Source organism: Desmodus rotundus, chromosome 12, assembly GCF_022682495.2.
Source record: "Desmodus rotundus isolate HL8 chromosome 12, HLdesRot8A.1, whole genome shotgun sequence".
NCBI classification, from domain to species: domain Eukaryota; kingdom Metazoa; phylum Chordata; class Mammalia; order Chiroptera; family Phyllostomidae; genus Desmodus; species Desmodus rotundus.
Window position 1 is genome coordinate 20,720,267 of NC_071398.1, and position 26,258 is coordinate 20,746,524.

General features: G+C 42.5%; 1 protein-coding gene across 3 annotated transcripts; it reads right to left on the reverse strand.

Annotated features, from left to right (window-relative positions):
* Positions 1-3,255: 3,255 nt before the first annotated feature.
* ADAT1 (adenosine deaminase tRNA specific 1) lies at positions 3,256-25,518 on the reverse strand. Of its 3 annotated transcripts, none has more exons than XM_045191934.3 (10): positions 25,452-25,518; positions 21,612-21,802; positions 21,261-21,329; positions 20,275-20,329; positions 19,690-19,820; positions 15,597-16,209; positions 13,509-13,654; positions 12,914-13,013; positions 6,481-6,567; positions 3,256-4,904 (listed from the first exon to the last, which is right to left on the reverse strand). In XM_045191934.3, exons 2-10 carry the CDS (start codon positions 21,778-21,780, stop codon positions 4,772-4,774), a joined length of 1,503 nt encoding a protein of 500 aa, XP_045047869.2. In that variant the 5' UTR covers positions 21,781-21,802; positions 25,452-25,518; the 3' UTR covers positions 3,256-4,771. The 3 variants fall into 3 exon arrangements, with proteins under 3 accessions (XP_045047869.2, XP_045047868.3, XP_024411706.2); XM_045191933.3 differs by lacking the exon at positions 25,452-25,518 and adding an exon at positions 25,075-25,375; XM_024555938.4 differs by having other exon boundaries at positions 3,257-4,904; positions 25,394-25,503.
* Between the last annotated feature and the right edge of the window lie 740 nt (positions 25,519-26,258).

Below are 26,258 nucleotides of genomic sequence, written 5' to 3' on the forward strand. Positions count from 1 at the left end.
CAGATTTAATGAGACAAAAGACAAATCATTCAAATGCATTGTGTGGACTTTGTTTGGATCCTAATTTAAATAAATCACTAGTCAAGACATTAAAAACATTTTTTGATGGATGGAATGGAATAAAGTTTCCATTCTAGACATGATTTCTAGCTCATCTTAAGAGTGCTTTTTCCCATTGCTTAAAGCATTCTTTTACGGAAGAACCTTATACTAATCTGGTCACGGTGAAACCCAAGCATTGCATTCTTGGAAACATCTCATAAACTGCTCTCACCACTCCTCCTCAAGCGAGAGAATTGGAAGAGAACCTAGTCTGGCGAAACATCCTACCTAAATGTTGATTTTTCCTTAACAATACCAGAAAGGAGTGTGTACAAGCTGTTTTAGGGTCATTGAAAGCAACACCTTACACAAGCTCATTGATTTCAAGGATTGTGTAGATCTGCCGGTCAGGCAGTGAGCAAATATTTGTTGAGTACCTTCCATGTATGCTGTGCTAGAAGTAGTGATGCATAAATGAATACGTAGAATAAAATACAGAGCCCAGAAATAAATCCTCACTTATATGGTCAATTAATCTATGACAAAGGAGGCAAGGATGTACAATGGGGTAAAGACAGTCTCTTCAATAACTGGTATTGTCAAAACTGAACGGATAGATTCAAAAAAATTAAATTAGACCACGTTCTTACACCATATACAAAAAACATTAAAAATGGATTAAAGACTTAAGTGTTAGACCTGAAATCGCAAAACCCCTAGAAGAAAACATAGTGGTAAACTCTAAGACGTTGCAATATCTTTTTGGATATATTTTGCCAAACAAGGAAGCAAAAGAAAAAATAAGCAAGTGAGATTACAACAAACTAAAATGTTTTTGCACAGTGAAGGAAACCACCAACAAAATACAAAGACAATCAACTGAATTGTATCCACAAATGATACACTGGATAGGGGTTAATATCCAGAATATATAAAGAATTCACACAACATCAAAAACAAAGGAATAGTCTGACTAAAAAATGGTCAGAAAACCTGACTAGACATTTCTCCTGAGAAGACATACAGATGGTCCACAGATGTATGAAAAGATGCTTAATGTCACTAATCAACAGGGAAATGAAAATTAAAACTCACCCTGTCAGAATGGCTATCACCAGTAAATCAGCAAATAACAAGTGTTGGCGAGGATGTGAAGAAAAGGGAACACTTGTACACTGTTGGTGAGATTGTAAATTGGTACAGCCACTATGCAAAATAGTGTGGAGGTTACTCAAACAATTAAAAATAGAGCTGCTATACGATCCAGCAATTCCACTTCTGGTTATTTATCTGGGGAGTGAACGAAAACACTAATTTGAAAAGATGTACCCACCCCTCCGTTCACTGCAGCACTACTAGGAATAGTTAAGATATGCAATCAACCTAGATGTCCATAAATAGGTGAATGGATAAGAAAGATACACACACACACACAGAGGAATATTTTTCAGCATAAAAAAGAATGAAATCGTCCCATCTGTGACAACATGGATGGACGTACAGGATATTGTGCTAAGTGAAAAAATTCAGACAGAGAAGGACAAATACCATATGATCTCACTTAAATGTGGAATCTACAAAAAAATAAATAAACAGACAAACAAACAAAACAGAAATAGCCCCAGAGATATAGAGAACAGGGTGATGTTTGCTAAAAGGGAGAAGGTGCAGGGGTGGGAATAAAAAAAATTAAAGGCTGTGATGGGCATCAAATTAATAATACATGTTAACTGACAAATATTTTTTGATGACCTACTACATACCTAGGGCTGTTTTAGGAATGCAGATAAGCTGTAAATGAGACAAAGTTCTCATCCTCAAGAAGCTTCTTGTCAAAAGACATTTGTGAGGCAATGGAGGAAAACTGAACACAAACTGCATATTAGATATTAAAATTTTATTTTTAAATTTTTGGGTAAATATGATGGTTAGGGTTTGCTTTAAAATTCTCCAAGAAAAAAAATTGAAGGGGAGATGAGGAATAGATCAGAAAACAGCATAAAGTTGATAGTAGTCTGGGTGATGGGTACATGTAAGTCCACTATTTTTAGTGTCTATTTAAAAATTTCTATTACAAGTTTGGTTTTTTTTTTTTAAAGATTTTATTTATTTTTAGAGAGAGAGGGGAAGGGAAGGAAAAAGAGAAGGGAAGAAACATCAATGTGTGGTTGCCTCTAGTGTGCCCCCAACTGAGGACCTGGCCCGCAATGCAGGCACGTGCCTTGACTGGGAATCAAACTGGCGACCCTTTGGTTTGCAGACTGGCACTCAATCCACTGAGCCACACCAGCCAGGGCTACAAGTTTTTTAAAAAGTATTTAAAAATTAGAAGTAGTGGTCAGTAAAAACCCATGATCTAATAGAACATACGAAGTTTTAGAACCTGCCAATATTGCAGAGATGTGATTTTAAGGCACAGGTAAGATTCTAAACTTAGGTTTTAAAAAATTAAGGTAAAATTAAAATGTAGAAATTTGATGTCTAATAATCACTCTCAGCTCTTGATAAAAGAGGCAGAGCCCACGGGGAAGCTGTCTTTCATCTCCAGCTTTCAGGATTTTCCCAGCCTCTGCTCTGAAGTCTAAATTTAGGGGTTTATATTTAGACTTTTTTGGTGCACATTTGACAAACTTAACATAAAATTTAGGAATAAAAATTACCCCCTTCCATTCTCCTATTAATCTTTATCCTTTAAAACAGAATCTCATAATAGAGAGATGCATAATCTTTTGTGGATAAAAGCTCCTGCCAGTCGAGGTATCCTAACTGCTATTATAACATGGGATTTGGGGTCAGGCAAAGGAACTCTCTGATTAAAGCAGCATGTCAGAGCCTGGCCTTCAGGTAGGGTGTTTTTCCTTTCTTTCCTGCTATTTAACAGGAGTTCTTATGGAAAAAAAAAATCAAGGATAACTTGTTGTGACAAACATATTACTTCTGTAATTTTATTTTATTTTTTCAATAATTTTTTTAGATTTTATTTATTTATTTTTAGAGAGAGGGGAAGAGCAGGAGAGAGGGAGAGAAATACTGATGTGTGAGAGAAATATCCATTGGTTGCCTCTCACATGCACCCCACTGGGGACCTGGCCCGCAACCCGGGCATGTGCCCTGAAGGGATGGAACTGGCAATCTTTTGGTTTGCAGGCCAGCACTCAATCCACCGAGCCACACCTGCCAGGGTGCGTCTGTAATTAAAAAAAAATGTAACAACACACACACAAACTTGTATGTGAATGTTCACAGTAGTACTATGCACAGTAGCCAAAAAGTGAAACAAATGTCTAACAACTAATAATCAGATAAACAAAACGTGATATACACCTGAATACAACTGAATATTATTTTTTATTTCATGGTACCAATTCCTGTTACAACATCATGAATGACAAAACATTATGTTAAGGGAAAGAAGCCAGTCACAAAAGATCATGTATTACATGGTTCCATTATATGAAATACTCAGAATAGGCAAATCTAGAGACAGAAAGTGGACTACCGCTTGCCCTGGGGCTAAAGGGCTTGAAGGGGAAAAGTTACTGCTAGTGAGCACCGTGAGGAGTTGAACAATGTCCCCCCACATTTAAAATAAAACGATGTTTAAAATTGATTCTGGTGACATTTGCACAACTTTTTGGATATACCCAAACCACTAAAATGTATACTTTAAGTGGGTTAATTTTATGATATGTGACTTATAATTCAATAAAACTTTTCATTAAAACATATTTAAAGCTATAAAGAAATGCTGAAGAACTGACAAGGGCCTTGAAATCTCAACATGGAGTTTCTATTGTCAGGCACTAATTTAAGGTGTGAAGGGGTGAAGAGGTAAATATTAGATGTTAGTTAAACAGGCTTGGTTGCTAGGTCTGTTGCTGATTGACTCTACGGACTTTTGGCCTTTTAGACAGAATGCTTTCCATTGGAAGTCACAGAAAACCATTTCAAACAGGCTTACTCAAAACAGTAGGAATTTATCTCCTATAATTGAAGTCCAGGGTGGGCACTAGCTTCAGGCATCTGTTTCATTTGCTGTTGCCTTCATTCTAAAGCTGGCTGTCTCTATGTGGTAGGCAGAGTTCCAAGAATATGTGGCCCTCCCAGCTCCTGATACATGAGGAGAGAGAATCTTTCCTGATACCTCTGGCAATAGTTCCGGGACTGTCCAGGGCTTGATAGCTCACATTCCTGAAGCCAGGAATAAGGTTTGCTTCAACCAAGTCTCATGGTTGCACGGCTTCCCATTGAGCAGGATGGGGTGGCTCTCCGAAAGAAGAAAGACTGGGTCTACAAAATATTTGTCCACTATGCCAGGCAAAGTTCTAGAACTTGCAGAGATTTAAACATCATTTCAGCCCAAGATATACTTGCTGAATTAATGTAGGAACACACAAAACAGAGCATCACTTTTAAAGTATCATATTTCAAGTTCTTATTCCATAATTTTGAGAAGTAATAAAACGCAAGTTAGGACAGATGCCAAGGTCATTAGTGAGATGCCATTTTAGCAGAGAGCTACTTCCATCAAGTATGGATTGGTCCATGTTCTGAAATTCCATCCCTCTGACACAGAAGAGATATGTTGCTCTGGTAAGTGGCAGACTTTTTGTCCCGATTCAGCCACAAGAAAAGCTAGTGCTTGTCTAGCACAAAGGAAGAAGATGGTCTAGCAGGAAGGGCTGGAAAACACCTTGCTACCAGTAAGCTCTCTGCAAACTTTCCCTTGTCATTTAAACTGGTGATAATCTGGTGGGTTTCTGATCCAGGATCCAAATGCATGCTTCCGGAGTGTGCTCCAGGCTTCCTGGTAGGCAGATGCAGCCTCCTTGTGCTCGTGATATGTCTCTAGCTTCTGCACCCTAATGCACACAACACCACCAAGCAGTTTCTCATTGAACAGCTCACCACCACGGCCAACAAGACACCTGAGCAATCAACTGGACAGATTCACTACAGGAGACTTAGGAACAGGAGAATTTTGGCATGCTTGCTTTCCTAGAGGGACTCTATCTCCTTTGTAGGGAATTCACTACAAAATAGCATGGATTAAAACAGGCAAGAAGGAAAAGAATGCTAGTTTTGTCTGGTCCTGCTGAAATCAGATAAAATAAAAATAACTATCTTTTTTTTTTTGGTTGAAAGTTTTCTAAGTGTGTATAATTTCCACCAGAGGATACAGCCATTGGAAACTTCTTGGCCACTTCCCTCACAAAGCAAAGCACTTTCCATTTCATCTATACTCTCCTCCTACACACCGACAGCCAACACCCCTCCCAGTTCCTTAGCTCTGACTGCTAAAAATGCCTGATATGTTGAGTAATATTTGTAATACTTATATCTGGTTTTAAAAGATTTTCATTGTAACAAAGACTCCTCTCTTTTGACCAAACTTGAGTCAAGCTCCTCCCAGGTCTCTTCTTCACTTGGACCTTGAGCTCTGTCCTTGCATCTTATAGTTGAAGAAACTGATACTCATGTCTTATTGATCCAATTTTATCCTGCTTCTTAGCTCACTTCAGCCAAGTTGCTATATGCAGCAAAAATTGATTTCAGTTGTTTTATCAATTTCCTGCAGCTTTTTGTTGGTTAATGGGTGGGACCAATATGACAGTGTTAAACTTTACCTGAGCCCCAAGTTCCTAAAAGACAGCTATGGGTAAGGAATCTCCCTGCCACCCTTCTGTGTTCTGGGACATGGCTGACTGCAAAGAACTGCCCTTCCCCATGACTTAAACAAGACTCTTGGATGCTCCTACTGTTCACCTATCACAAGGCCAGACACAGACCCTCCGAATTCCCATTCTTTGTCCCATAATGATTAGCTGAATCCACTGACCAATCTTGACAAAATACCTGCTAACTATTTTCAGGTACACTTCTGAAATATCAGATACACTTCTCTCCATATCCCAGGCCCCAGAACTCTGATCCAGCCTCAACATGAGCCAGTCTCAGAATGTGTAACAACCCCTGAACAGCCCCTCCTGAGGACTGACTGGCAGCAAGAAAAGACATTTCCCTATTGGTTCAATTGTCCTATCACACCACCTGCTCATCCCACTCCCTCATTCCAGGTGCTGTTCAGCCTTGTTTACCTCTCTGTATAAAAGAAGACCCCTTTCCATTTGCCCTTTGGGAAGCTTGCAAAGCTTATGATTGGAGTGTTCTTGCTATTGCATTAGTCCTCTCCTATCATAATAGACCCCTTCTCTTAATACAATAATCCTTTTGAGTGAAGTCTCTCCTTAGATAAGTCCAGATTTGTTTTTAATACACAGAATGTACAGAAACAAACCAACGGGAGAGTGCACGGTCAGTGATAAGTGCCCACTGGCCCACCGAAACACCACTCCTGCGGAAGCTTCCTGCTACTTGTATGCCAGAAATAAACCAGACGTCTTCCTAAACATGAAAAACATGGGTCAGCAGCATCACCTGAGGGAGTCTGGCCACTTGTCCTCTGAAATACTGCTTAGCAGCTTCTGGAATGATCTAAAGAATTCCACTTTGCTGATTCGAGATCTGTTTGGAAAAAGATGAAAAGGAGTTATTAAGTGTTTGCTATGTACCAGATCCCTATCAAAGTTACCAAGCTTCAAACGGTATTGGTTGTGCCTGAGCCCCTATTTTCACCTGTACTTGGTAAGGAGAAAATCTAGACCCAAGAGACTGATTAGGTCAAGGCACAAAAATGAATCTCATCTTAAGAAATGTCATCGGGCCCTGGCTGGTGTGGCTCAGTGGACTGAGCACTGGCCTGTGAACCAAAGCGTCACTGGTTGATTCCCAGTCAGGGCACGTGCCTGGGTTGTGGGCCAGGTCTCCAGTAGGGAGCGCCAGAGAGGCAACCACACATTGATGTTTCTATCTCACCTTCCCTTCTCTATAAATAAGTAAATAAATAAATAAATAAAATCTTTAAAAAAATGTCATCAGCATGAAATCATCAAGGTGACAGGTTCAAATCGGATAAGGCAGAGGTGAAATTACTAAATTCCCCCCAGGATACCTATCAGCCATGTTGGCTACCTCCTTTCAAGGGAGCTGGCCTCTTGGGTAATACTACTTATAAGAAATTGAAAGTTTTGTTTCAGAAACTTGAGTGATTCTATCTGTTTAAAGTCTACTTCGAGGAGCCACCTGAAAGCAGAATCTCCAGATTCTCCCTTTGGGCATTAAGGGTTTTTGAAGGCCAACCTATTTCTTTAAACATCAAGCTTCACAGAAGTAACAGTTCGGAACAGTGAAGGAAGTGACTGTGGATTCCTTACCAGCCCAGCTGGGCCTTCTTGGTTTGGCCCATCCAGGTTGGCTCTGGCCTGGGTTGTATGTGCCTCCTTCCTTCCCTCATAAACACAATTCATGAGCTGATCTAGAAGTTGGGAACTGTTGTTTGTGCCCTCAATGTGTAGTCTCATGTTTACACACCAACCCTTCACTGACTTCACAAACTGTACCATCAGCTTGGATACAGTGGCCATACTGGTACCTATGATATAAGGGATTGCAGAGTCTATCAAGGAATTACCTTTCCTGGTGGGGGCCTAGCCTACTGAAGGAATCACTGCTTAAAGCAGAACCCTAGGCCCTCACAGGCTCCTAGGGTTCTGCTCCTCCTGGGCCTGAACTGTGGTAAGTGGCTGTTTGTACTTAGGAACATACAGCTGCTTTAACATTTAAAAACCTCCAAAGCCAAAAAAACTAATGGAACTCACTAACAGATTAAAGGAAACAAGTAATATAACTCTGGAAAATGTATTGAGAAAAATCATTTGTTAGAATTCAACATCAAATGATTTAAGAGCTTTTACAAATGAGGACTAAGTAAGATAATTAAATTCATAGAGGGTATCTACAAAAAACTACAGCAAAGATATGTCCTTAACACCAGGAATAAGGCAAGGGTCTTACTATTACTGCTTTTATCCAACATTATACAGAAGGTTCTGGACAGTAAGACAAGAAATAAAAGGAATAAGGATTGAAAAGCAAAAACCAAAGCCATTATTTACAGATGAGTGTAGTACTGTCAGTTCTGGCCAGCAGAGTAAGTCAAGAAATGAATGGAATGGAGGATTAGAAAGGAAGTGCTACTTGCAAAAGATTATCTATGTTAAAAACTTCCAAAAGAATTCCCATATAAATCAGCAGAATGATAAGCATTAGCAAAGTTGCTGGATACGAACACTGGCTGCAGCAGAGAGAAACAAAAACTGGTTGCACCAGCAATGTTCAGAAGATGAAATAAAAATTACTTAAAATAGCATCTCATAGCAACCTGTGAGATGTTGGTTCTGGCCTTCTGGAATTCACGCCTCTGTGCAATCCCCCTGTGCCCGCACACTGAATAGGGCTGACCTGTGTAACCACTGGGAGGTTGCAGGTGCAGTGCGACTTCTGAGGCTACGTCATAAAAGATACTGCGGCTACCGCCTTGCTCTCTTGGATCACTGGTTCTGAGGAAGGCCAGACACTGTGCTGTGAAGACGAACACTGGTAGCCTTACGGAGAGATCCAAGTTGTGAGGAACTGAGGCCTCCTGCAGACAGCCAGCACTGACCTGTCAGCAACGTGAGCGAGCCATTTCGGAACTGGATCCTCCAGATGCAGTCAAGCCTTCAGGTGACTGCAGCCTTGGCTGTCATAATGGCCTGTTTAACCTCATGAGCCCCTGGGCCAGAATTATGCAGCTAAGCTCCTCCCAAATTCCTGACGCACAGAAACTATGAAATAAATGCCAATTGTTGTTTTAAGCCCCTAAGTTTTGGGGGACAACTTGTTACACAGCAAGAGATAACTAGAATAACATTTAAAGAATAACTCTAATAAAAGATATGAAAGATTTATATGAAGAAAATTAAACTTTACTAAAAAAATACACACACATATACCTAGGAAAGCTATACATATGTATATATGATTTTTGAAAAATATTTTATTTATTTATTTATTTTTAGACAGCAGGAAGGTAGGGAGAAAGAGAGAGAGAAACATTGATGTGAGAGAGAAACATCAATTGGTTGCTTCTCATCCGCACCCCTATCGGGGACCAACCCAGAACCCAGCCATGTACCCTGAGCAGGAATTGAACTGGTGACCTTTCCCTTGTGGAATGATGCCCAACTGACTGAACCACATAGGCCAGGGCTGTAATTTTTTTAAACATTACACACTCACATTGATATTTTCAATCTAGCACTATCTTTACTGTAACATACTTAGATACACTTAAATTTATTTTTTAATCCCTTTGTCTTTTCTTTTATAATTCAATGAGCCATACTGTGACTCTCTAGGTCATTTGGTATCTGGACAGGGAGGGGAAGATAATTTTCTACTTTAGGGCAAAGGAATTTGCCTATAAGAGGCAGAGTAAAATTAAGCTTCTTAAAAATGAGGGTCCTCTATTATCTCATTGTTGGTAAAACACACAGACACAGGACTTACATAAAATAGTTCCTGTAGTGTTGCACTAGCATATTAAATGTCTCTAACACCCCAGTCTGAGTGTATATTCCCTGTAGTTCTAAAGAAGGTGGTCCCTGGATGCTAGCACGCAGGAATGAGCAATGAGAAAACCTGCTTTCTCCCCAGCTGTTGCTGGTCTTTAGAATAAAAGTAGCTGACTCACAAATAATATGAAGCTTTATTTGACAAGTGAAGGGAAAATCAATCTTAACAAGATATCTACTGCAAGCCCCGCACCATGTTAGAGGCTCTCTCATTCAATTCTCACAACATTCCCGTGCAGCAGGAACTCTCAGTTACCCTTGCTTCATTGCTGGGAAAACAGAGGCTCAGAGAGATCATTTTCCCAGGTTCCCACATCCAGGGAGAAAGGGAACCAGAAACTACAAAGCGTCTACTGTTTCCACCACATACTTCCTCCCTGGAGTCCGCCTTCTGAATGGAGAGGCATCCACAATGTGTGAGACCTCAGATCATCTACTCCAACGTACTTGTTTTATAGACATGAACACACTGAAGCCCAGAGAGCAACAGGACTTGTTCAAAGTCACCTGGATGGCTGGAGACAGGGCAAGGGCGAGAACAGGAGGCACTCCCAATCACATGGAGAGCAATGACGTACTCGGAGCAGCTGGAGAACAATACTATGGGAATTTAAAGAAAAGATGGCAATTTTGGGCCAGAGGGCAGCAGTGGCTGAGCTGAGTTTCTGAAATGAAAGAGGGTGTGGATTCATAGTGAAGAAGAGCATTTTAGACCTAAGCAAAGCAGCAAACCAAAACCAGTTGGGTGGGAAGGACCCATATGTATGCGTTGCTCTAGCCTGTCAACACAGCTCAGCAGGAAACATGTGGTTCCCATCCCTGTCCCTCCTGACCTGCTCTGCTCACACAGCCTTGGTCCCCTGAGAGGTGCTAACAGGGTTGTGAAGCCAGGAAGGCACATGGGGGAAAATGTCCAAGTCTCTACCCACAGCAGCTTTGTCAATATTACTCAAGTCAATGTGCTAGGCCACCAGGAGACAGGCCAAGCCTGCCAGTGAGGCTGTTTGAAAGCTGGTTAATGGCTACAATGGCTACATTTTTTTTTTTAAGCCTAATAACATGTAAGTTGTTGTTTTTTGTGTTTAATCAGGCAAATAAGCATGTCAAAAAAATCCACCTGTGAAATGTAATTGTTATTCTATAAAGGCATAATACAAAAAATGGAAAATCAACTTAGAGTGAAAAAGACTACCTGTAAATTGTGGGAGTCCTACAAGAGTCACTCAGCACAGCTCATCCCAGCCTGAGATGAAAATGCCTTTGGTGGAGAGGCCACTCCGCCAAAACCCCTCCCACCCTCAGGCTCTTGCAGAACACCTGAGGCTCAGTAGGAGGGAAAAACAGGGTAGAGGAGACCAGCTGAGCATTTAGCACAAGAGGAACCAGCATGACAGATGCATGAACCTCCAAACACACAACACTGAAAACTGTGTCACGTCCAGCAGCTCTTAAACTCTACACTTCAGCAAAAGCCAGTTTGAAGACACAAGATCCTATTCCCACGGTGCCCTTTTTGCCAATACGATCACCAAGGAGCTTTATAAGTGATTCTTGGGTTCCAACCTTCACCTACTAAACCAGAAGCCCAAGAAAGTGTTCTTTTCAAAATCTCCCAGGGGAAAGAATAGTGTTTCCAAAAAATGGTACGGGGACAACTGGATCCCAAAGAATGAAGTTGGACCCCATCTCACACCTTATAGAAAAAGTAACTCAAAATGGATCAGTCAAAACATAAGAGCTAAACTATAAAACTATTAGAAGAAAACATAGAGTAAATCTTTGGGACCTAGGATTAGGCAATGGTTTCTTAGATAGGACACCAAAAGCACAAATTGAAGAAAAACCCAAAAACAAAACCATAAAATAGACATCAAAATTTTAAACTTTTAAAACACTCTCAAAAAGTGAAAAGACAACACACAGAATTGGAGAAAATATTTGTAAATGTATATCTAATAAGGGACTAGTGTCTAGAATGTAGAAAGAAATCTTGCCACTCAACCATAAAAGATAAATAAAACAATTTTTAAAATGGGCTAAGGCCCTGGCTGGGTAGCATCCTCCCAATATGCCAAGGCTGTAGGTTCCATCTCTAGTCAGGCAACAAACAAGCAGCAACCAATGAATGCAAAAATAGCTGGAACAGCAAATTGATATTTTTCTCTCTCTCTCTCTCAAATCAATAAATGAAAATTTAAAAAATGGGCTAAAATCTGAATAGATATTTCTCCAAAGAAGATACACAAATGGCTAATGAGTATGTGAAAAGATACTCCACATCATTAGTTCCAAGGAATATGCAAATCAATACCATAGTGATAGCACTTCACACCCACTAGAATGGCTTCGATAAAAAAATACCAAACCAGACAATAACAAGTACTGTAAATGAGGCAGGATAATTGAAACTCTCATACATTGCTGGGGGAAGACTTAAAATGGTGTTGCTGTTATGGAAAACAGTTTAGCATTTCCTCGAGAAGTGAAACCCAAGGTTATCATATGACCTAGCAATCCCACTTCTAGGCATACACAAGAGAACTGAAAACGTGTCCAGGCGCTCTCCCTCCTGGGAGCACTCCAGTGCCTTTCGCTCCCCCTCTTCTTCCCCACAGGCGTGCATCTCCTAAACTCTAAGGGATCAGACTTCCAACCAAGGAAACAGTGGGCAGCAGCAGCTCCCCCCTGGCTCACCCCCTGAACCCGTCTCCAAGGCCCCTTTTCTCTGACTCTCCAGTGAGCTGACAGCAGCCCCGCCTTGGCTGCCTTCTTTCCCATAATATTTTTCGGGAGCCAAAGCACTCCCGCCTAGGAGAGCCGCCTAGGCTCTCTCCTGTAGCTTTTTCTCTTCTAGGCCCTTCCTTGGTACACTGTGCCTAGCTTTAATAAATGTATCCTTAAAATAAAAAGAAAATGTCCACCTCAAATCTTGTATACAAATGTTCATAGCAGCATTATTCATAACAGCCAAAAAGAAAATAACCCAAACATCCATCAGTGGATGAACAGATAAACGAAAGGTGATACATCCGTACAACAGAGTATTATTTAGCCACAAACAGAATGAAAGACTGATAAATGCTATGACATGGATGAACCCTGAAAACATGCTAAGTAATGAAGTTTTTGACATGAAAGGCCACATAACATATATTCCATTCATATGATATGTCCATAATTGATAAATCCATGGAGATAGAATATAATTAGGGCTGCCAGGGCTGGGGAGAGGGAATGGGAGGGGAGTGACTGCTAATGGGTATAAGGTTTTCTTTTGGGGTGATGAAAATGTTCTGGAATTAGTGGTGAGGCGTGAGTACACAGCCACCACCTCCTTCTGCCCCAATACTCTGTACCTGGCCTGAAGGCTTCTGATTCCCTTCTTCGTTGTTCCCTGCGGAAAGCCATTGGCAGTGACATCCAATGGCTGCTCAGGAACTGCACTCCAGCTGATGGCTATGAAAAGATAAGATTCTAGAGTTAAAATTATTCAGTCTTCTGTGAGTTCCAGAGGTGTTTTAATAAAAGCATCTCCCTGCCTTTGCAGACCCATGAGAGCTGGATAGAAGGTCAGACAAAATGACTGTCACTCTGACACAGAGTACAAGAGGTTTGTTCATGATTAGTCAATATCATCATCATCATCATCATCACTAACAATCATTGAGCATTTATGAAGCAGAATTTCTCATTTAATTCTCATAACAATCCTGATGAATAAATGATATTTTTATCTGGAGATGAATAAATTGAGGCTGAGAGAGACCAAGCAGGTTGCCCAGGGTCACAGAGGACATGAACTTGACAGAGTGTGGGTGTCTCCAAAGCCCACACTATTGACCGTTTGGGTGGTAAACTGCCTCTCCAGGCTGGGAGGATGTCGCCCACCCCAAGGCGCTCCATGGTCCAAGGACAAGTTACTCCAGGGCAAGTAGAACCTGGATCCCTTACCTGCTCCGCAAGGAACAAGTCGGCCTGGGCTGTCAGCCCTTTTGGTCTGCACTGCAGAGCGGCTCTGCTCAAACAATAAATCTGACTGCTGAATTTTCACTTCTTGAACTCCGAAGCCTTTGGGTAAAGCTGAGATATTCTGACACCTAAATGTGAGGGGAAATCATTTAGTTTAGGCACATTCCTTGAGAAAGAGAGTATCCAGGGTTGTGGACCCCACTGTTGCCACTGTGTCTCGGTGGGCGGCAAAGGCCTTAGGAGGTGTGTGGATTTGTTTATCTATGGGGAGGGGAGTACGGGAGGGTGTGGGAGAATAGAATCTAAACCACATGAAACTTGTGGCTGGAGGAAGATCCCCTCCCCTTACTCTGAAGTGGTAACTATTCGAGTCACCACCCCTCTGTGATTTCAGTAACACCAAACTCCATTTCTGGTATCAGTTTTGAAAGATTTGAAACCCGTAGGAAGAAACATTAATTGGTTGGTATCTGCTTCCTAGGGAATCCTTCAAACACACCAGAAACCAAAGTTATCCTATAATATAAAACTTCATTTGTTTCTCTTGTATCTTTCACGTAAACTCAGTGCCAACTGGACGTTGGTCTAGGCCTGAGCAGACAGAAATTTAAAAGTCTCAGGGTAGGGAAACATGGAAACACAGAAAACATCTTGGGCGGAGTGATTAGGGTTGCTTTTTATTTTTTTTTAAGTTTATTGGGATATAGCTTATATACCAAAAAATGTGCCCCTTTGAAGTATATAATTCAAAGCTTTTTTAGTATATTCACAGAATTGTGCAAGTATCACAATTGTTCTAAGTTTATAACATTTTCATCAGGCCAGTGAGAAACCCTGCACCATTTAGCAGTCACTCCCCATCCCTTTCTCCAGCCCCGGGCACCACAAATCTACTTTCTGTCTCTACAGATGGCCTATTTTGGATATTTCATTGTGTGAAATCATACATTATGTGGCTTCTTTCACTTGCCACAAGGTTTTCAAGGTTTATCCATGTTGTAACATGTATCAGTCCTCCATTTTTTGGCTGAGTAATATTCCACTGTATGGATATACCGTATCGATCCATTCATCAGCTGGTGGACATTTGGGTTGTTTCATTTTGGGGCTATTATGATGAATGCTGCTGTGAACATTCATGTACAAGTTTTTACGTGGACATATGTTTTCATTTCTCTGGGGTATGTACCCAGAAGTGGAATTAGTGGGCCATATCCTGGGGCTGCTTCCTGGAGTTGGCTTCAGGAGCGGTCATTTGACACAGGCTCACAGGCTGCCCCCAGCCATGGTTTCATCCTGCCCACAGTTATCACGACATTCATGGGGTCTGGCTGCCTTCTTTAGGAAGACCACACTTGAGTGGTCATCCTTTGTCACTTATCTTTTCAAAAATTAACACTAATGTTTGAAGGTTTTTAAAATATTTAACAGCAATATTTTGTACACTGCAGAAAAATTAGAAAGCAGTAGTCACAAAGAAAAAACTACCCAATAATACCACACCTCAGAGGTAACAATATTAATACCTTTGTGTATATCCTCTACAGTTTTCCTAGATGCATATATACTTTAAGACCAACATGAACTTATTTTATCTTCTAAATTGCCCTTTAGACTCATAGGTAAAGAGAAGGATGGCAGCTATGGTGGGGGGTTAGGGGGTGGAGGGATCAAGCAAAAAGGAAAAAGGACTCATGGACACGGACACCAGACTGGTGATTGCAAGGGAGAGGGGGTATAAGGGGGATAAATGGTAATGGAAAAAATAAAATAAAATAAATTGCTCTTTAAACATGACGAGCATCTTACCATATTAAATTTCTTCTATAGGAGTCTTAACAAAAATCACTTGATCTATTGCTAGCCATTTTAGTGGTTTCCTCTTTTAAAAATGACTACACACAAAGCTAAATGTTTGAACCCTTCCTTAATTACTTCTTCTGGGCAAATTCCTAGCAGTGGAACTGCTGAAGCAAAATGCACGGATATTTCTAAGGCTCTTTGGACATACTCTTAGACTGCTTCTTGGAAAGACTGTTCCAATGGAGCCCTCCCTCCCTGCCCTCTCACCTCCCAATCAGTGCTCTCTGCATGGCTTCCTGGCTGTATGGGCACTTCCCGATGACCACAGCTGACAGGTAGATGGGCTCTTCTAGGAAGTGCATCAACAATGACCCCTGGCATCCGAGGACATTCCACCGTGCCAACTTGTCACTGCAGGACATGGAGCAAGTCCTGTCTCCCCGGCCTGGCTTCACTCGGAGCAGCCCCACCTGGTGGTACGCGGCGCCAGGTTTCCCTGAGTCTCCAGCTTCCCCAGGCACACACTTAGCTCCAGTTCTATAAACGTCCACCACTTTGGCACCACTGGGGGCCACTCCAGTGGCCAGTTCCTCTGAGGTGAGATTAGAGCTGCTGACTTTTGGTGGGACTGGGCCACTTTTCTGATTGCCAAAACTCCGATGGTGAGCCTCACCATTGGCAACTTTTCCGGCAGGAGTCCTGCACTCAAGCCTCATTTTTTTGGCCACAGGACTGTCCGGGTCTTCACATTTCCTTTTATCTTCAGTAGCTTCCAGGTTACCACTGGCTTCTACTGATGGGTTATGGGCCCAATCTCTACTGACAGGAGAGCAAGGCTGGTCTTCAAACTCGAGCATTGGAATAATGGAGGCATCCCCACCTACAGGAGAAGAAACCCCTTAAACCAGTGGTTCTCAGAAGGGAGACCAGCCACAGCAGCATCCCTTAGGAACTTGTTAGAAATGCAAATTCTTGGGACCCACACAAGACCCGCTGTATCAGAAAGTCTGGAGGTGGTACCCAGCAGTCTGTGTATTAATCAACTCTCCAGGTGATTCCGATCCAAGCTCAAGTTTGAGAACCACTGCTTTAAACAAAGCTTAATATGTCTACCATACCATCCTGAACGATAAGTGACAAAGGTGGTATGTCACAGGGTGGTGACCATACCATGGTCAGGGCCATACCACCCTGAACGCACTTGGGCTCATCTAAACAAAGCTTATTATTCTCCCAGCTGACGTGAGATGAATTAAGAACACCTGCCCAAATTTCCCTACTATGAATCATCTTGTTGACGGCTCCTGACCCTCTCCTGACCCTCTCCTAGACTCGGTGAGTTAGAATTCCTGGAGGGGAAGGGTCTGGAAAACGGAATATCTTAATAAAGATCCCAGGTGACTCTTAACACAGCAAGTTTTGGAAACACTAGTTTAGACCAGAGTTTCTCAACCTCCGCATTACTGACCCTTTGGGCCAGACGATTCCTGGCTGTGGCGTCTGTCCTCTACATTATAGGGTGTGTAGCAACCTCCCTGGTCTCCACTTACTAGATTAGCAGCAGTCCCTAGTCTGACCATCGAAAATGTCTCCAGATGTTGCCAAATGTCCGTCCCTTGGGGAATAGTCCTAAATTGAGAGCCACTGGTTTAGAACGAGCAGTTCCCAAGTGCATTCCGTGGAGTGTTATCCCACAGGACATACTGGGAAAGGAAAGTGCCTGGCTGGTTTCATGGTTAAATACGGGGTTGGCCAAAGTTTCTGTAAGCTGACTGTAGTAGCCCTTGGTCGTCTTTAACTTCATTCAAAACAATTTTGTTCGATTGTATTTTGACAGCTGTCATAGCAGCGTGCATTTTTCATTAGCACTAATCGTGCCTCAGATAAACCTCATTGGCTACTGTGCAAAGCTTCAGCATGCATATTTTAAAAAAGTATCAAAATTGGTGAACTTTTGTGTAGCCATTTCAATATTGAAGGTGGAAGAAGATAAACAACTTTCGGCACATTATGCTTTATTATTTCAATAAAGGTAAAAATGCAAGGGAAATGCAAAGTAAGATGTGTGCAGTGTGCAGAGAAGGTGCTGTGACTGATCGAACAGGTCAAAAGCGGTTTGCGCAGTTTTGTGCGGGAGATGCCTCACTGGACGATGATGCTCCACAGTCAGGTAGGCCAGCTGAAGTTGACAGGGACCAAACTGAGACACTAATTGAGAACAATCAATGTAGATTCTCAAAATATCCAAATCAATAAGGTTATTGGTGAAAATGAAAAAATGTGTCCTTTGTTGTATAGAAAAACGCCATACAGCCTTTTTGGCCAACCCAATAAGTTTGGCAGACAAAGCCTATAACCTCCCCTTCTTGGAGATGTATGTGCATATCCTTAAACTCTGCAGTAAATTACACAGCTGGCATTTCCCTGTGTTGGTTTAAGGATTTCTGACCTATTCTGTGCTTACAGAAAATCAAACAAACAAACAAACAAACAAAACCCCAGAGGTTAGTAAAAAGCACAGCTTCCTGTTGAGAAGACAGCTACTTCTTCAAACACTAACCTAATGCGTGCCGCCTTTCTAAAATGTGTGAATAATACATCTGTAGCCTTATAACCCAAGAGTGGGAAAGGCAAGAGATGCAGAAGTGGGAGGGTTGCCCGGGAGGCCGGCTGGCAGATTTCCAGAGACCTCACAAGGTGACAGTGACTTTGGAGAATTCACCAGGGCTCACCTCCCACTCTGCAGGCTCAGAGACTTGATCTTGACAGATGCCTGAACTTGAGAGGCTGACTCAAGCTAATAAAACTCATCAGTAAGAGTCTGAAGTAGCTAACCCATGCACCGAATTATCAATTAGTAATGAGGAATAAATGTCAAGAGAGCCAGAAAGTCACGCTCTCTATGTAGTTTTCTTTCTTTCCGCAGACAAACAACGGGTGGAGAGCCCATTTTCAAAGAATTTTTAAATGAGCCGGGGAAGTTAGATCACTGGTTCTAGATTTTGATTTCATAGACAAGTAAAATTTCCAGAAGACTTTCCAGAAGGTGGTCAACTTTTTATTCCATAAAGTAAGATCTTTAAAAATCCCAGCTGTAATGATTAAAAATGACTAAACTCTCATAAACTTTAAGTGGAAAGAAATTGGCTTTTCAAAAAATCCACTACATAATACTTATTTTTCTTAGAGATCAGCACCCTCTCACAGAGCAGTACCAGCCTGTGGATATGCCGGTTGACTAGGCAGCGGTCAGGTCAGTTTGATCCCCACCTTGTATCCGTCTCTACAATAAGTCTACTGAGTCAGCCAGGCCCTGGCTACTCAAAAGTGTGGTCCACAGGTCAACACCACTGGCACCAACCATGAGTTGATTAGAAATGCAGAACCTCGGGCTCCACCCCAGAATCTGAATCTGCATTTTAGCGAGACTCCTGGGTGATTCATAGAGCATATTACAGTTTGAGAAGCACAGAGTTAGGAAACATCCTTTGGTCCCTGGACCAGAGCACTCACTACTAAGAACACTGTGGATGATCCCTGCCTACCTCTGTAACTCTTTTTCAATAGACTTATTCTTTCTTAGGCTGTATTATATTTTTGACTTATGATCAAATCTTGACAGCTATTCTGTCTCTTAGAGTGATTACCTATCTCCGCCCTAATTGCATGTATTACTCTTAAAGTTTAATACTCAGAGGATAATCTTATATCCTTATTTCAAAGTTTTTTGGGGGAGGAAATTTTACTGCCATCCCCGAGCTGTCGTCTACACAGGGCAGAAATTATTCTTAATTTTCAAGACAGAAAAACAGAGGATCAAAATGACTCTCTGTAGGCTAGGTCTGGTCTTCCTGCCAAATGCAACCACCGCACCTGAACATCCCCTTATAATTCATGAAAGTTTACCTTAACCAAAGATGACTGTCAACATTCCCTAGAAGACTATGAGAGTAAGCAAGGGACTAGTCTTATTCCCTGCTATGTACCCAGTATGTCATACTGTCCCTGACAAGTAGTAGAAAATATCTGTTTAATGAATGAATGAATAAAATGAGTTTGGACTTCTAAACCTTACTGTGGGTTTCAGACCTGGTGGGGTTTTAGTTTTAGGTTTCCCAGTCCTGACCGGGAACTGAAAAGTGAGTGAGTCCTGCCGCATGCCCACCACTGCAACATCCCCAACCCTGCCTCTTCTTGGCAGAGAAATGATCAGGCATACTGCTCTGTTCACAAAGAGGCACTGTTGCCGTTGTAGCTACACTTCAGCCAGAAGTGCTTTTTCGAGAAACGTATCTATGGATAAGACAAATATAAGGAAGAAGACAATAATACATTAATCCACAGGCTTGAATATACTTACAGGGCGTATGGCTGGAGAAAAATACAAACGACAGGTCTGGTTTGAGTTTCCACAGTCCTCTCTGAGCGCCTGGCACAAAGATGCTATCCTCCCTCAGGGCGGCCGCCAAGTAAAGTTGATGGAGAAGGTACCTAATGGTTGCAGGACGTTGTCAGAATGAACACTAGTCTCTGTGGTAAAGGGGAAGATCCTGGCTGGGTGATTACTACGAAAGAAAGATCTACTAAAGACCAATGGGACAGTGACTTAGAATTATGAGAATGATCTAGACCAGTGATTCTCAAAGTGTGGTCCTTGAACTGGCAGTGTAAGCATCATCTGGAATTTGATAGAAATGCAACTTCTCAGGCTCCTCCTTTGACCTGCTGCATCAGAATCTCTGGGGGTGGGCCCAGCAATCTGCATTTTAGCAAACCCTTTACATGATTCTGATGCTCAAGCATGAGAACCACTGTAGAGAGCAGTGCTATTCAAAGTTTAGTTCACAGCCTAACAAAATCAGTTTAACTCAGGAGCTTATTAGAAGTGCAAATTCTGGGGCCCCCAAACCAGGCTAAATCAGACTCCCTGGGGACGTGACTTTACCTTTGGAAACTCCTTCTGGCTATGACCTCAGCATGGCTGTCGTTGAGGACGTCTCCTGTGGCAAAGACAGGACACCAGTGAAGACATGTGGAACCTGGAGAAGCTCTGGTGTTTAGAAGCAGAACACAGCAATTTCTCTCCTCCAGCACCCAGGATGGCCATGTAGTTCTGGAGGGCTTTTCCAGAAAGTATCACAGTCATTAATGGCAATGCATTTACAGAAGGGTTCCTCAACTCAGCACTATTGACATTTTGGACGGGGAAATTCTTTGTTGTGGGGTCTGTCTTGTGCACTGTAGGATGCTGAGCAACACTGCTGGCATGATCTCCTCCCACTCTTGTGACAACCAAAAATGTCTCCAGACACTGCCAAATGTCCCTTGAAGGGCAAAATCTCCCCCAGCTGAGAACTACTAGTTTATGGGGAAATCTTTATGGGGGCCAGATCTTTTGTACCCTGTTATCACACTGGTGATTATGGGGAAACAACCCCACGGAATTCAATCCATTAGTGGTCCTGGAGCAGCTTCCTCACACACAGGAGGCGAAGCTGGGAAAATGGGGGAAGCAAACCCCAGGAGGCCTCTGCTCACGGGAAGCAGAAGGTGAAGATGCCAGATCTCTAAGGAGTTTCCATATTCTTTTTGGTGCCGAAGCCACCATTTGATTCCAGATTGCTTTCTGGGGCTTCAGTACGATAATGTGGATTAGCTAAGCTCAGGAAACTTCTGGTTTGAGCGTGAAAATACTGGCCAACTTTCAATCCATTCAGAAAGCATGTCCCTGGCAGTCTCTGCTTCCACTGTTTATTTTCATTCTTTAAGTGAGTTCTGTCCTTCCAACCAGAGCAATAGCGAGTGTGAACTGAAATGGCAGCCACCTCAGTAACATGACCCGTTTGCCCTGAAGAGGAGAGGAAAGGGCAACAGGGACACCATTTCCAAAGCTCCCTAGACAGGCACTGTTTAGGCCCCACGTGGGCTTACCGCTCTTCCTCATTTTGGTCTGGCCTATGCATTTTGTTCCTGTTCCCATTGAGACAACTTCCTTTGTCACTGAGGGGGAAAAACACAAATCGTTAAGTGAGCTTTCAGAAACTGAATGGTCCCAAGTCCTCATGTTTAATAAGTCTGCACATTCCTCTAACCTAGAGCATTCCCCATAGGCTGACCCATCTGCAAAGAACACTGCAGTTCCAGCAGAGCTCTCCGCCACGACTTACAGCACTGCGCCACCTGGTGGAGAGCTTGGGAACAAGCCCACCATCACAGTTTATAGCTGGCGACAACGGCCCCTGTAGAGCCTTGTACATTCTACCATCTCTGAAAAGATCTCACCTTGCACCTGTTTGTCAGGGCAGTCACAGGCCTGGTCAGCTATAGGCTGTATCTTCACCACGGCTGCTAGTAATGTCCATTCACGGTTGGGCTCTGGCTTCCCCTGCTTGGGCAGCCTAATCCTATAGTGCTCATAACACAGGCTTGCAATCTCATCTGGGGTCCACATGGTCTGAACTGGTGCTGAGAACCTAACCAAAAACCACAACTATCAGAAGTACAGGAGCCTTTCCCTCCCCCCTCTCCTTCCCCCACAGATGTGCATCTCCTAAACTCTAAGGTACAAGACTTGCCACCAGGGAGCAATGGGCAGTGGCAGCTCATCCAGGGCTAAACCCCTGAACCTGTCCCCAAGGCCCCCTTTTCTCTGACTCTCCAGTGAGCTGACAGCAGCCCCGCCTTGGCTCACTTCTTTCACTTAGTAAGTGTACCCTCAAAATTAAAAATATATATACAGAAAAGAAGATCAATGCACAATGCTACACCCTGGCACCAGTGTGCTTCAATAGGCTTTCAGATGCAGCCCAACCACGTTCATACTTAGGTTTCTCTATCTGAAACTCCATGGGTAATTTTCTCCCACTTCCCTGCCATTTTTCATCTTTAAGGAAAGATCAAAGTCCCAAATCCCACCAACACCAGAAGATATCCTATTTCTTTAAGGTGTTTTTTTAATCCTCTTTTTCAGGAATTTTACTCTCCTCTTTTCTGCCCCACAGATTGGCTCTTCACCTCCCTGTAGAAAATCTCCCACTGATGCCCCTATCAGGAAAGCAACCTTTTAATTTCTCTGATAGTGTTTTTTTATGACGCAGAGGGGAAACGTGATGATCCCAGTGGTTTCTCAACAGTCAAGTGTTCTCACAGGAAATGTTGAAGAATGTGGGCTTTAGAGTCACCCTTTCTGGGTTCCAATTGTGGCTTTGCTTATATTAACTGTGTGGAATTTGATAGATGAGCCTGTGTCTGTTTCTTCATCTGCTAAAATAGTGTAACAGTAGTATTTAATCTATGGGGTTATTGTGAGGATTAAATAGTATTTATAAAAAGTAACTGCTGCCCTGGCTGGGTAGCTCAGTTGATTAGAGCATCGCCCCTATAGGCCAGGGTTCTGGGTTCGATCCCTGGTCAGGGTACATACAAGAGTCAACTATTAAATGCATAGATTGGTGGAACAACAAATCGATATTTCTCTCTTCCTCTCTCTAAAATCAATTTTTGTTTTCTTTTTTCCTTTATTTTTTTCTCTAAATTCAATTTTAAAAATTTAAAAACTGCTATAATATTGAGCATACTTACTGTCAACTGTGATTAATATTATTAAAAAGAAACTTTGATTTCCCTAATTGATTGGCCTTGAGCTCCTTGAAAGGGAGGGGAGCTGTAAGTGGGTACATAAAGCCACAAATAAAAACCATTCATCAGATCAGACCTGAAAGAGGCCTAGGATACTTTGCTAGAAACTCTCCCACTCTTGACTATTGACTCTATCAATGATGTCATCTGGACTCAAGTATACAGAATCTTCTTGGTAGAAAATAGGATCCTGTGGTGACCAGGACAAAGCTAAACATTTAAAAAGAAAAAAGACATTAATGAGCCCCAATGCATTTACTTTCTGAAACCAGATGTTCTCTAATAAGCTCCTTATCTTGTGTTAAATTAACTACATAAGGAATACCTTAGACCAGTGTGGCTCTGATGGCCACGGTGGACTATGTAGGCAAACCAAGACCTAAGCCTGTACATGCTTCAAGGTGTGGATGAAAAAGGGGCCACAAACTAAATCTGACAAGCTTAGAGGGGGTCTGCATGGCAGCCTTACAAACTCAGAGACCAAAAGTGGCTACATAAATGGTCTGTACACAAAAATTCCTAACTAAAGCCCTGACCCACGTGGATCGGCTGGGCATTGCTCTGCAAAGCCAAATGTTGCTGGATCAGTTCTTGGTCAGGGCACATGCCTGGGTTGCTGGTACCACCCCTGGTCAGGGCGAGTACAAGAGGCAACTGATCGATGTTTCTCACATTGATGTTTTTCTCCCTTTCTTTTTTCCTCTCTTTCCCTCTCTCTAAAAATAAAAGTTAAGAAAAAAAAAGTTTAAAGAAATCCTAACTAAAAGCGAGTTATGGTGAGTAATAACATCCTAGGCCTGTAGCTTCCTTGCCAAAGGTCAATCTTTACCTTAAGTGAAACCGTCTTTCACATCCAAGATAATGTACTTTTGAAATATCAGAGGAATCTTTTCCAGAACCCCTCATTATTTTGTTCCCCATACACCAACTCTATGTGCTATAAATGTTAATGAACTATCCTGTACCCACCAATGTAAAAACTGTGTTTCTCTTTTGCCTTTTTTTATTCAATCCGAGATTTCCCTGCTTAGCTTTCTCTAGCCCCCTTAATCTACACGGGTTTCATGTAACCCTCCTAACGTTTCCTTTTATTCTAATATATAAAATGAGCTGCAGAACCGCCATTCTCCAGACTATTCTTTCAATCCATCTTGACGGTGTTTCCTGGTAATTGTCAGTTTGGCTCAAATAAACTCATAAAGATTCTCCGTAGGTTTGGACATTCCTTACCTGAACAAAGCTTACATCAAAACACTAGGGACAACCAATCACAAACGGACAATTAGGCTTTAAGCTAGAGCCAAACAAATAATTTCCTTTCTTCTTTATGCACTTTCTGTCTTTCCTCTAGCTGTATCTGCAAAGTGCGTCTGGTTTGGTGCTGGCGGATTGGTATTGATTTTTGCTCAAATAAACTCTTGAAAATATTAACATGCCTATTTTTTTAACAGTTCACACGTGCAGATCTGTTATTGAAATAATTGGTCATTGGAAAATCAGACCATAATGATTTAAAACAAGGACCTGGCAGGAACTGACATAGATTGTTACTTTAAGTCAGAAAACCAACATAAATCTTGCATATATTGGAGTAAAAGAAAAGTTTGGGAGATGTTAAACTCCTCCATTTGGATTTCCCTCTCATTTCCGGGAGGGGTGGAGGGTGGCTATCATAGGGCAGTATATTTTATGAAGGCAGATACATCACAAACAATTAACAGCAGTCAAGGAAGACAGAACTTGCTAGAAGAAACGTTGACTCCCTGAGATGAATCATCACAGAACTATCCCATCACCTCATTCACATAGTTAAGTCTGCTAGAGTGTGCACAATGGTTGAATAAATGTTTTTGATATACTGGGTCCACTAAAATTCAAATCCACTCTCTCCTAGATCCTGAATAGCTCCTTTCAGTGCGACAATAACTCAGTTAAACAGGCCTCCTCCCTGCCCCCCAGACCACTTGATATGACAATTGCAAAAGGCTTAAGAACCCACTTCCTTTTCCAATAAAAATTAAGGCAGATCGGCTGCCAGCGGGGAAAAGGGTTTAAACGATGCTGGGAAGACGGTAAGCCTATTTCCCTCTGGCCCCCTCCTCAATACCCTGGGAGGCCGGCTCTCTTCTCCACTGGCTCTAGAGGCCCGGGCTGGGGCCCGTTCGGCCCTTTACAAGAGCGACTCAAGGTTACAAGGTAGACTCCGGCCCAGCAAGCAGGGACAACGTGCGCGCTGGCCTCTTGGGTCTTGCGGCAGGTGGCTGCGAGTGCACAATGCCCCGCGCTCGCTCTACACGCGGCGTAGAGCGAGCGCGGGCGTAGGTTGGCACTTCCATGCAAGCTGCTGCACTTGTCCTTGTGCCGTGCATCGTGGCTGGCACGGTCCTCAACTCCCCCCATCCCCCAGAAGCTCCAAAATCCCCCACCTCATTCCAGTGTCCTCCGGAGCCTATAGCCAACGCCTCACGCACGCTCCCCGCCCACCTTTAGGACGTGCGCCCTGGAGGGAAGGAGCGGAACCTGGTAGCGTAGGGAACGTGATGTCACAAAGAGGCTGTCTCCAAGGCCCCGCCCCAGACGCGCGGTGAACGCTGGCTCCTGTAGTCCTTCGCTGGACGGGCTGGGAGCGGTGCTTGGTGCTTAGAGTCCCAGCGCTCACAGAGCTGTGCGGCGGTACCTGTGAAATGAATGAGCTGAAGGACGCTGACTGCGTGGTAAGACATGGTTCAAAGAACAGTAGAATGAAATCGTGTCTTGGAACACCAGTCTAAATTTCTGTGTAAAACAGTGCTGCCCGGTAGAAATATAATTTGAGCCAGGTGTGTAGTTTAAAATGTTTTAGTAGATATATTTTAAAAAGTCAAACGAAATAGGTAAAACTAATTTAAATAACATATTTTATTTAACCCACTAAATCCAAATATTTCAACGTGTAATCAATATGTTAAAAAATATTGAAGCATTTTACATTATTTTTGTATACAGGTTTAAGAAATCTGGCATGTGTTTTACACTTAACAGTACATCTCAGTTCGAACCAGCCACATTCAAATGCTCAATAGCCACATGTGGCTAGTGGCTACTGTATTGGTTAGCACAAGTCTGAACCCTTTGGAGTGCCAGAGATGGGCAGAATAAGCTGTCTGGGATGTTCAGGAGCCTGTACAATCCACAACTGTATACCTCAATTTCTGAAGACGAGGGACCTCACTTTTCTTCTTGTTAGCCCTCAAAAGTTAGACAGAAGGTCAATCTACTTGATCCCATCCTTCTCTCTAGTTCAGAGGACAA

What these genes read in the sequence shown, in the direction of transcription:
- ADAT1 (XM_045191933.3), bottom strand. Translation starts at nt 25,367, where the DNA reads ATGGGGGGAGTTGAGGACCGTGCCAGCCACGATGCACGGCACAAGGAC. An exon ending in CAGAGAGCACTGATTGGGAG is followed by an intron (nt 13,655 to 15,596) that starts GTGAGAGGGCAG and finishes CCTCACATTTAG; the next exon opens with GTGTCAGAATATCTCAGCTT. An exon ending in ATCAGAAGCCTTCAGGCCAG is followed by an intron (nt 6,568 to 12,913) that starts GTACAGAGTATT and finishes TTTTCCAAACAG; the next exon opens with ATCTCGAATCAGCAAAGTGG.